At 37.4% G+C, this 11,113-nt stretch overlaps 1 protein-coding gene and 2 non-coding genes across 4 annotated transcripts; 1 reads left to right on the top strand and 2 right to left on the bottom strand.

The window, feature by feature from the left end:
• The first annotated feature begins 44 nt into the window (after positions 1-44).
• Positions 45-3,636, top strand: aptx (aprataxin). 2 transcript variants are annotated; one of them, XM_056408760.1, is made up of 7 exons: positions 45-220; positions 672-718; positions 854-1,132; positions 1,273-1,332; positions 1,451-1,677; positions 2,995-3,098; positions 3,194-3,636. In XM_056408760.1, the coding sequence occupies exons 1-7, from the start codon at positions 91-93 to the stop codon at positions 3,346-3,348; spliced, it is 1,002 nt and encodes a 333-aa protein (XP_056264735.1). In that variant the 5' UTR covers positions 45-90; the 3' UTR covers positions 3,349-3,636. The 2 variants fall into 2 exon arrangements, with proteins under 2 accessions (XP_056264735.1, XP_056264734.1); XM_056408759.1 differs by having other exon boundaries at positions 854-1,153.
• Positions 3,637-6,486: 2,850 nt separating this feature from the next.
• trnai-aau (transfer RNA isoleucine (anticodon AAU)) lies at positions 6,487-6,560 on the bottom strand. Its single transcript has one exon. It is a non-coding gene; the product is annotated as a tRNA-Ile (tRNA).
• Positions 6,561-10,368: 3,808 nt separating this feature from the next.
• On the bottom strand, positions 10,369-10,442 carry trnai-aau (transfer RNA isoleucine (anticodon AAU)). Its single transcript has one exon. It is a non-coding gene; the product is annotated as a tRNA-Ile (tRNA).
• Between the last annotated feature and the right edge of the window lie 671 nt (positions 10,443-11,113).

Raw genomic sequence — 11,113 nt, 5'->3', positions numbered from 1 at the left:
TTTCCTGCGACGAAGCGACAAAGCGTCAGGCTGCAACAGTTTTGCAACGTTGTAAAACGAAACAAATAGCTAGCACCATAAGATGATAAAATGCCGATTTGCCGGCTCATCAGTGATGAGAATAGTCATAAACCAATTCGGCTGCCACACCAACAGACAGTTGTCCTGGGTCGAGGTCCAGAGACGACTATTAAAGACAGAAAATGCTCTCGGCAGCAAGGTAATATAACGACACATTGCTGTTTGATACAATGGCTGCTTTAGTATTTAACGCTAGCTCTCAACCTCAAAGAAGGAAAAACAATTGACTATTTAAAGCATTACGAAACAAAAACTTTAATCCTTAAAAGGTATCTCATGGTTATTATCATACAAACTGAGTATATGAAAACAAATACATGATGTATGCATTTTTTTTAGGGAGTTAACATAGATTGCAATTTGCAACTATACATTCCTGTTTCCTCAAATGGATTCATACCATAGCTGACTGTAGGAGATACAATTTGAATTTATTTAAATTAGCATTCCCCCATATCGCTAATTTGATTGTGTAGACTGTTGTTTAAATAATTGTTATGGACTATATACTCTATATCTTATATTTTTAAATCTCAATATTTTTTTAAAGCAAACTTTAATTGATACAAATGTTGTCCCTTCTGAACCAGTTGAATTTAAAGCAGAGTGCAACAAAGGTTATGTTAAAGTTAAACAGGTAAGGAACTTTGCTTTTATAAAAGGGAAACTCATAAGACATTAGAAATAACTTGTTATGCTGAGTTTTGTTAACTTAGAATCAACCACAATTTCTTTATAATTCTGTGTCTCATTTCCTGTCTTCGTTCCAAAGCTGGGCGTGAACCCCACCTCCATAGATTCTGTGGTGGTGGGTAAGGACAATGAGGTAAAAATGAAAGCTGGACAGCAGCTTCATATAGTCAACCAGCTCTACCCATACACTGTACAGTTCAAGGAGGATCCCACCGGGCACTATGGCGGCACCAAAAGACCACGACAACTGTCTTCAGAGGACAGAGAGAGCCTCAGAGAGGATCAGAGTGTGAAAGCAGCCAAAAAGACAGAAACGGTCTCCGTTTCAGTCAGTGTTGGAGAAGCCACAAAAAGCACTGTAAGAGAAGGAAGGAAGAAAGTGCGCGCAAATATTGTTTTTAAGATGTTCACATGTTCACATGTTCTTGGATCATATTTATTTATATATCTATAAAGCCAGAATGTTATATTTGTTATATTACCTTCAATTTGTTGTAGGAAAGTTTTGGACATTGGAGCCAAGGTCTGAAGACATCAATGAATGACCCAAAGATGCAGGTAGCTGTTTACAGTAGTGTGACACTTACTCTAGTCGAGCTGGATTTGTTACTGCTTGACTTCATGTTTAAATTTGACCGATCATGTTTTCACAAAAACAGCATTTACGTTTCTCCAGGTATACAAGGATGACAAGGTAGTGGTTATCAAAGATAAATACCCCAAAGCTCGCTATCACTGGTTGGTCCTCCCGTGGCAGATCATTTCCAGTCTGAAGGCCTTAAGTGAGGTGCACTGCGATCTGGTGAAACACATGCAGCAAGTTGCTGACCAGATTGTTCGGCAGTGCCCAGATGCTGGCTTGCTACGTTTCCGTACTGGATACCATGCCATCCCCAGTATGAGGTAAGTAATCACTGTTTGAATGGTGCTTTTACAGTGAAAGACTATGTTGATGTTTCAAATTTTCAATTCAATTCAATTCAGTTTATTTGTATAGCCCAATTTCACAAATTACAAATTTGTCTCGGAGTGCTTTACAATCTGTACACATAGACATCCCTGCCCCAAAACCTCACATCGGACCAGGAAAAACTCCCAAATAACCCTTCAGGGGGAAAAAAAGGGAAGAAACCTGCAGGACAGCAACAGAGGAGGATCCCTCTCCAGGATGGACAGATGCAATAGATGTAATGTGTACAGAAGGACAGATTTAGAGTTAAAATACATTCAATGAATATGACAGAGTGTATGAATAGTTCATAGTAGGCGTATTCCACGATGGAGACCTCCACGATCCATCAGGCAGATGGCGGTGGGGAGGAGGAGTGGGCGGAGTCTCAACAGGACAGTGGCGTAGTCAGGAGCAGGAATTCCACGACCCAGACCTCGATGATCCATCAGGCAGATAGGATCTATGCCGTCTCATAGGGTCCGATGACCCCATGAGACGTGAAGTCAAAAGGACTCCGGGGAGAAAGCAGAGTTAGTAACGTGTGATTGAGAGATGAAAATTCATCCTTAAGGAGAGAAAAAAGAGGAGATAGGTACTCAGTGCATCCTAAAACGTCCCCCGGCAGCTATAAGCCTATAGCAGCATATCAAGGGGCTGGACCAGGGCAAACCTGATTCAGCCCTAACTATAAGCTCTGTCAAAGAGGAAAGTCTTTTAATACACATATTTAACGCTAAGGACAGTTATTTTTTCTAAAGCACACTATAGATTTTTTATTGGAGTAACATATTTCCCCTCCTCATAGACAACGACTGATTTCAGTTAAAGCTGGTACAGTACGGATTTTATGTTTATAACACAAAATCAAAGGTCTACTTTTTGTTCATCGCTGCTGTTTATTGTTTATGAAATGTGCTATGCCAATGCAATTGCCTCATGCTTAGTGACATAGTAGCTTATAGCCAAAGCAAATCACATACTGAAGCATTAAAGGCAATTTGAAAAGACATTACTTATTTCTATTCAGAGCTCAACATCTTTTTGTGTCGTGTGTTAAAACTGGCTCTTTACACTTTACTGCCACTTAGTGGTAAGAGCTATACGTTTCATGAAAAAAAGCTAAATAGATATAGCAGTCTAAAACGCTTTGAAAGGTATTATAAAACGTATTCAAATTGTCATTGTCTTTTTTAAATGCAATGGAGATGAGGATTAGTGCGTAATTGATGTAGACACGTGAAAATATATCTCTAAATTCTTTTTTCCAGTCATGTACACCTCCATGTAATCAGCCAAGACTTTGACTCTCCTTGTTTAAAGAACAAAAAACACTGGAACTCATTTACAACTGACTATTTCATGGAGTCTCATGGTGAGAGCAAATAAAATAAAAACGTACTATTCTGATGTTGGTGTTTACTGAGTTGCTAATACATGTTTTTTATTTCCCTTTTTTGTTATCTACAGATGTCATTCAGATGCTTGAAACGAATGGAAGAGTTGATGTGAAAGAAGGAACCAGCGAGTTGTTAAAACTAGCTCTCCGCTGTCACATGTGTCTCAAAGATATTCCTACTATACCAGCTCTGAAGGAGCACCTAAAGTCTCACTTTCCCAGCTAAGAAAGTGACCTTAAAGGGAATACATGCCTCAGATGACTGAAGTGGGTTGGGCACGATTCAATTGGGTCAATTCTGATTCATGGTTTATATATAAAATACATGATGTCACAGGAACACATTGTCGTGGCTGCAGTTGCATTTTCAACTCGTTATTTTCTTCACTAGGTTTTAAGAAGTGTTTCTTCAGTTATTTGCAAAAATGTCCAACTGTGAAATGGCATATTTTTGGTAATAATATTCCCACATTTCACATTTAAATTCTGTATTAAATGTTTTCTAAAAATGGAATTCTGGATTTAAAAAATTTGAACATGCCCTTCCCTGACGGTGGAACACCTGTGTTTGCTTATAGTTTGAAGTTTTGGGAACTCTAGTGTAGTCAGACTACTGCATTAATATATAATATATATATTGTGTTTTAAATGAAGCTTTGTTTCCAACGGGTCTGCTTGATGTTAAATTGAGCAAACGTCTAATCGTCACAATAAGTGAAACGTCAATCAGGGTTTGCAGGGCTTCATAGCGATGACGTTTCGACATCAACTTGCTCATGAATTATTTTTTACAGTCGAACAAAATACGACAGCCCTGTTTTCATTATCCTTTAAATATAATTATTTTATTTTGAATTGTGTGTGTGTGTGGATATATATATATATACACATAATTATATATATATAGTGTAAAAACTAGGGCTGTCAATCGATTAAAAAAAAGTAACTAATTAATCGCACATTTTGAAATTCATTAATTGCGTTTAATCGCGATTAAAAGTTTTTTTTTCTTCAAAAGACTAAATCTGCTAAATGAACGAGTAATCCCTTCAGACAGCGTGTATTTTAGACACTTGTTTAAATGTATTCTTTTTTAAAGACAAAACTTCACACAGAGCTGTGTTTTCAAAGAGGCTCCTACCTATAAAGTGCCAGCGAGGTATTTAATATCGTGGATGATAAATTGTTTCTTCAGTGAAACATCCAGATTAGTAAGAAAATGTGTATTAAAGACCCCATTGGTCCTGTCATCTTTAACATTGAACAGCAGAACCAGTGGCCTTGGTAACTGACTGACATTCAAATATGTCACGTTAACCCTCCGGAGGCTGGGGGCATTTTCTCGATTTTACAAAACAATGTAAATTCACCTTTTAAAGACTTTTGCATATGACACATCCCCATGTGTTATACATCAAACATTCCAGAACAATCTCAGCTCTATATATTGAGGCACATTGTCCTCGCGCCGTGTTCTCTGCTTCTCTGACTGACAGGTTGCTCAAGAGCCTCACATGTGTGGTGGGAGGTCCTTGTGATTTACTGAGTGATCATTGGTTGTATTTTTCGCAAAATGTTGACAGACAAACGGATTGACCAATCACGTTGAAGGTTTCGTGTGATGAGTTCTTTCAGCGCCGCGTCACCCGACACGTCGCCCCTCCGTTCCTCTGTGTATCAGAGGGGGAGACGGGAGGAACGAGGAGCAGGAGGAAACCCGACTGATTCATCCACGAGTTAAACTGATTTCTGCTCCTTATTTTCGCGAAGAAATAATTGTTTTAAAAACGGAAACAGTGTCAGAGGAGTGTAAAAACTTCAACGAACACCGGAAGCAAGTCGAAGTGTCCTTGAGCAAGGCACTGAACCCCCAGTTGCTTCCCGGGCGCATCACTGCAGCCCACTGCTCCTTAATAACTAAGGATGGGTTAAATGCAGAGAACTAATTTCCCCTTGTGGATTAATAAAGTATATAAAAAATAAAAAAATCCCCCCCCCCCCCCCAAAAAAGTGCGTTAATTGCGTCAAAATATTTTAGTGCGTTAAGGCGGCCAAATTAATCGCATAGATTAACGCGTTAACGCTGACAGCCCTAGTAAAAACATATATGTTGTTTATAAATATATAGTTTATATATAAATGTGTATATATATAATAAATATGTTATATTTATACATACATATATGTGTGTATATATATATAGTTATATTTATATTCCAAACAATTCGGTTAAAAGTAAAAAGACACCACTATGGTTAGTAATTAAAATATTATTATACATATACAGGACTGTCTCAGAAAATTAGAATATTGTGATGAAGTTCTTTATTTTCTGTAATGCAATTAAAAAAACAAAAATGTCATGCATTCTGGATTCATTACAAATCAACTGAAATATTGCAAGCCTTTTATTCTGATTTATTGCTGATTATGGTTTACAGCTTAAGAAAACTCAAATATCCTATCTCTAAATATTAGAATATCATGAAAAAGTATACTAGTAGGGTATTAAACAAATCACTTGAATTGTCTAATTAACTCAATACACCTGCAAGGGTTTCCTGAGCCTTGACAAACACTCAGCTGTTATAAATCTTTTTTTTTACTTGGTCTGAGGAAATATTAAAATTTTATGAGATAGGATTTTAGAGTTTTCTTAAGCTGTAAGCCATAATCAGCAATATTAAAAGAATAAAAGGCTTGCAATATTTCAGTTGATTTGTAATGAATCCAGAATGCATGACATTTTTGTTTTTTTAATTGCATTACAGAAAATAAAGAACTTTATCACAATATTCTAATTTTCTGAGACAGTCCTGTATGTTTGTGTGTATATATATATATATATAGTTATATTTATATTCCAAACAATTGGGTAAAAAGTAAAAAGACACCACTATGGTTAGTAATTAAAATATTAAATTATTAATTTTAATCTGTGAAATCTATCATATCTTTATTAGGCTGAATCATAACAAACCGACCACAGATTAGACACTTTCCGGAGGATGCATCAGAGGAGACTTGTGCTCGCCGATATCCCAGAATGCATTTCGCACCAGCAACCAGAAGCAATAGCAGAGGAGAAAATAAACAACCGACGGTTGACTTTTTCTAAATATTACTGTTGTTGATTCACGTTCTCCCGTTCTTTGGAGTCTGGACTCCCAATACCAAAGTCCAAAAGAACACAAGTCTGTAATCAGCGTACCTGGAATTGATAAACGGCTCAAGTGTCAGTCACTATATAGGGTGGGCTACATAGCTGTTATATCCTAATACTGCGCGAAGAATGATATGACACGTTGTCATCTTGGATTATTTAGTTTCGACGGAAACATTTTAATTGAAGAAAAAAAACTATTGGCCAGTATGGGGTTTGAACCCATGAACTTGGCGTTATTAGCACCACGCTCTAACCATCTGAGCTAACCAGCCATAAATTCCGCATGAAATTAAAGAGTTATGAACTAATGTTGCTCGGTTCAATGTCGCAAGCTTCAATACTAGTATAACGATTTCATAATACATGCAGTGGGATCAAGTAGAATATGTTACCCTAAAATTGGGGGAACTTGATAGAACTTAACAGCACAGTCAAGTTTCACTACATTAGCAAATGTACTTTCCAAAACGGCGCTTATGTAATTGATACACCTATATAAACATGCAAAGACCCATATCATGGTTCTATCATTTGTTTATTATTATCAAAACAGTAAAAATAAATGTTTCGGCTACATTATCGTCACAATTGTAATCACATATACAAATACCATCAGTGGCAGTTAAAATAATAATGCCAAAATCAACAGTCAGAAGCGATGGGCAAATACAGTAAAGATGGGCAAAGTGTCCTGAAGTCTTCAGGCAAGTCATTTAATGGTGCAGTAGTTCATAGTGGAAAAATATAAAGCTGCACATAAATGCATGTCATCATCTCCTTAGACTTAACTCCCTCTCATTCTCATCTGGCACCATCAGAGAGTCCACTGAGTATTCAGCGTCGTCTCCTATATCCTGGAACACATACTCGTCACTATCACAGTTCTGAGTTCCATTCACGCAGTCTCTGGTTTTGATTTGCACCAGCTCAGCGCTGTCACTGGCATTACTCTCCTCTGCGCTCTTGCTGGCATCACTGCTGGCATCACTGCTGGCATCACTGCTGGCATCACTGCTGGCATCACTGCTGGCATCACTGCTGTCACTGATCTCGTTGCTTTCACTGCTGGTGTTCTCACTGCTGTCAATGGTGGCATCAATAACTTCGCTGGTGTCACTGCTGTCGCTGGGATTCTCCACCAGTGGTAGGTTTGTGATGGTCCCCTGTCTGAAAGTGGTGCTGGTGAAGGTATGAGTGGGCTGTTTCTCAGTCAGGTGGTCTGATTGACCCTTGACCTCTATGCTGATGTTGTCCTCCGCACTCAGGACTTGGATGACACTTGCAAACACTTGAAACCAACTCTGAGGTGAGGAATGAGCAGAACACAGTGTTTCCAATCGGTCTGTTGATGTTAAATTGAGCAAACGCCTAATCACGGCAATAAGTGTTCACAATATTCTAATTTTCTGAGACAGTCCTGTATATATATATGATATATATATATATATATATATATATTTTTTATATTTCAATACCCCCCTTGTTTGAATAAGTTTCAGGTTCACCCCATAATTTTGTGTGTTTTTTTTCCATTTTTTTTTATTTTGTGTGTGTTTTTATGCTATAGCATGTTTACTTGAAGGTCAGTGAGGCCTGCCTCTGTATTACCCAAAAATATTTAAATGTGATCTGACGGTTAACTACAGAAGGCGTACAGAGTACACTGTATTGTCTATGATTGCAAACATGTGAAAAGCTGAATAAAAAGAGAATAAAAAAATTAAAAAAAGACTAAATCTGCTAAATGAACGAGTAATCCCTTCAGACAGCGTGTATTTTAGACACTTGTTTAAATGTATTCTTTTTTAAAGACAAAACTTCACACAGAGCTGTGTTTTCAAAGAGGCTCCTACCTATAAAGTGCCAGCGAGGTATTTAATATCGTGGATGATAAATTGTTTCTTCAGTGAAACATCCAGATTAGTAAGAAAATGTGTATTAAAGACCCCATTGGTCCTGTCATCTTTAACATTGAACAGCAGAACCAGTGGCCTTGGTAACTGACTGACATTCAAATATGTCACGTTAACCCTCCGGAGGCTGGGGGCATTTTCTCGATTTTACAAAACAATGTAAATTCACCTTTTAAAGACTTTTGCATATGACACATCCCCATGTGTTATACATCAAACATTCCAGAACAATCTCAGCTCTATATATTGAGGCACATTGTCCTCGCGCCGTGTTCTCTGCTTCTCTGACTGACAGGTTGCTCAAGAGCCTCACATGTGTGGTGGGAGGTCCTTGTGATTTACTGAGTGATCATTGGTTGTATTTTTCGCAAAATGTTGACAGACAAACGGATTGACCAATCACGTTGAAGGTTTCGTGTGATGAGTTCTTTCAGCGCCGCGTCACCCGACACGTCGCCTCCGTTCCTCTGTGTATCAGAGGGGGAGACGGGAGGAACGAGGAGCAGGAGGAAACCCGACTGATTCATCCACGAGTTAAACTGATTTCTGCTCCTTATTTTCGCGAAGAAATAATTGTTTTAAAACGGAAACAGTGTCAGACACACAGAGGAGTGTAAAACTTCAACGAACACCGGAAGCAAGTCAAGTGTCCTTGAGCAAGGCACTGAACCCCCAGTTGCTTCCCGGGCGCATCACTGCAGCCCACTGCTCCTTAATAACTAAGGATGGGTTAAATGCAGAGAACTAATTTCCCCTTGTGGATTAATAAAGTATATTTAAACACCCCCCCCCCCCCCCCCCCCCAAAAAGTGCGTTAATTGCGTCAAAATATTTTAGTGCGTTAAGGCGGCCAAATTAATCGCATAGATTAACGCGTTAACGCTGACAGCCCTAGTAAAAACATATATGTTGTTTATAAATATATAGTTTATATATAAATGTGTATATATATAATAAATATGTTATATTTATACATACATATATGTGTGTATATATATATAGTTATATTTATATTCCAAACAATTCGGTTAAAAAGTAAAAAGACACCACTATGGTTAGTAATTAAAATATTATTATACATATACAGGACTGTCTCAGAAAATTAGAATATTGTGATGAAGTTCTTTATTTTCTGTAATGCAATTAAAAAAACAAAAATGTCATGCATTCTGGATTCATTACAAATCAACTGAAATATTGCAAGCCTTTTATTCTGATTTATTGCTGATTATGGTTTACAGCTTAAGAAAACTCAAATATCCTATCTCTAAATATTAGAATATCATGAAAAAGTATACTAGTAGGGTATTAAACAAATCACTTGAATTGTCTAATTAACTCGAAACACCTGCAAGGGTTTCCTGAGCCTTGACAAACACTCAGCTGTTATAAATCTTTTTTTTTACTTGGTCTGAGGAAATATTAAAATTTTATGAGATAGGATTTTAGAGTTTTCTTAAGCTGTAAGCCATAATCAGCAATATTAAAAGAATAAAAGGCTTGCAATATTTCAGTTGATTTGTAATGAATCCAGAATGCATGACATTTTTGTTTTTTTAATTGCATTACAGAAAATAAAGAACTTTATCACAATATTCTAATTTTCTGAGACAGTCCTGTATGTTTGTGTGTATATATATATATATAGTTATATTTATATTCCAAACAATTGGGTAAAAAGTAAAAAGACACCACTATGGTTAGTAATTAAAATATTAAATTATTAATTTTAATCTGTGAAATCTACTGCGCATATCTTTATTAGGCTGAATCATAACAAACCGACCACAGATTAGACACTTTCCGGAGGATGCATCAGAGGAGACTTGTGCTCGCCGATATCCCAGAATGCATTTCGCACCAGCAACCAGAAGCAATAGCAAAGGAGAAAATAAACAACCGACGGTTGACTTTTTCTAAATATTACTGTTGTTGATTCACGTTCTCCCGTTCTTTGGAGTCTGGACTCCCAATACCAAAGTCCAAAAGAACACAAGTCTGTAATCAGCGTACCTGGAATTGATAAACGGCTCAAGTGTCAGTCACTATATAGGGTGGGCTACATAGCTGTTATATCCTAATACTGCGCGAAGAATGATATGACACGTTGTCATCTTGGATTATTTAGTTTTCCGACGGAAACATTTTAATTGAAGAAAAAAACTATTGGCCAGTACGGGGGTCAAACCCGCGACCTTGGCGTTATTAGCACCACGCTCTAACCATCTGAGCTAACCGGCCGTAAATTCCGCATGAAATTAAAGAGTTATGAACTAATGTTGCTCGGTTCAATGTCGCAAGCTTCAATACTAGTATAACGATTTTATAATACATGCAGTGGGATCAAGTAGAATATGTTACCCTAAAATTGGGGGAACTTGATAGAACTTAACAGCACAGTCAAGTTTCACTACATTAGCAAATGTACTTTCCAAAACGGCGCTTATGTAATTGATACACCTATATAAACATGCAAAGACCCATATCATGGTTATATCATTTGTTTATTATTATCAAAACAGTAAAAATAAATGTTTCGGCTACATTATCGTCACAATTGTAATCACATATACAAATACCATCAGTGGCAGTTAAAATAATAATGCCAAAATCAACAGTCAGAAGCGATGGGCAAATACAGTAAAGATGGGCAAAGTGTCCTGAAGTCTTCAGGCAAGTCATTTAATGGTGCAGTAGTTCATAGTGGAAAAATATAAAGCTGCACATAAATGCATGTCATCATCTCCTTAGACTTAACTCCCTCTCATTCTCATCTGGCACCATCAGAGAGTCCACTGAGTATTCAGCGTCGTCTCCTATATCCTGGAACACATACTCGTCACTATCACAGTTCTGAGTTCCATTCACGCAGTCTCTGGTTTTGATTTGCACCAGCTCAGCGCTGTCACTGG

The sequence above is a fragment of the Pseudoliparis swirei genome, chromosome 24 (assembly GCF_029220125.1).
Source record: "Pseudoliparis swirei isolate HS2019 ecotype Mariana Trench chromosome 24, NWPU_hadal_v1, whole genome shotgun sequence".
Lineage (NCBI taxonomy): Eukaryota > Metazoa > Chordata > Actinopteri > Perciformes > Liparidae > Pseudoliparis > Pseudoliparis swirei.
This window is presented reverse-complemented; position numbering and strand designations above follow the sequence as displayed.

Bases quoted from the DNA above. Each gene is read 5' to 3' on its own strand.
- aptx (XM_056408759.1), top strand. From the start codon at position 91: ATGCCGATTTGCCGGCTCATCAGTGATGAGAATAGTCATAAACCAATT. The intron at 221-671 runs GTAATATAACGA...CTTCTGAACCAG, and splicing joins AAAATGCTCTCGGCAGCAAG to TTGAATTTAAAGCAGAGTGC. The intron at 1,154-1,272 runs GTGCGCGCAAAT...AATTTGTTGTAG, and splicing joins TAAGAGAAGGAAGGAAGAAA to GAAAGTTTTGGACATTGGAG.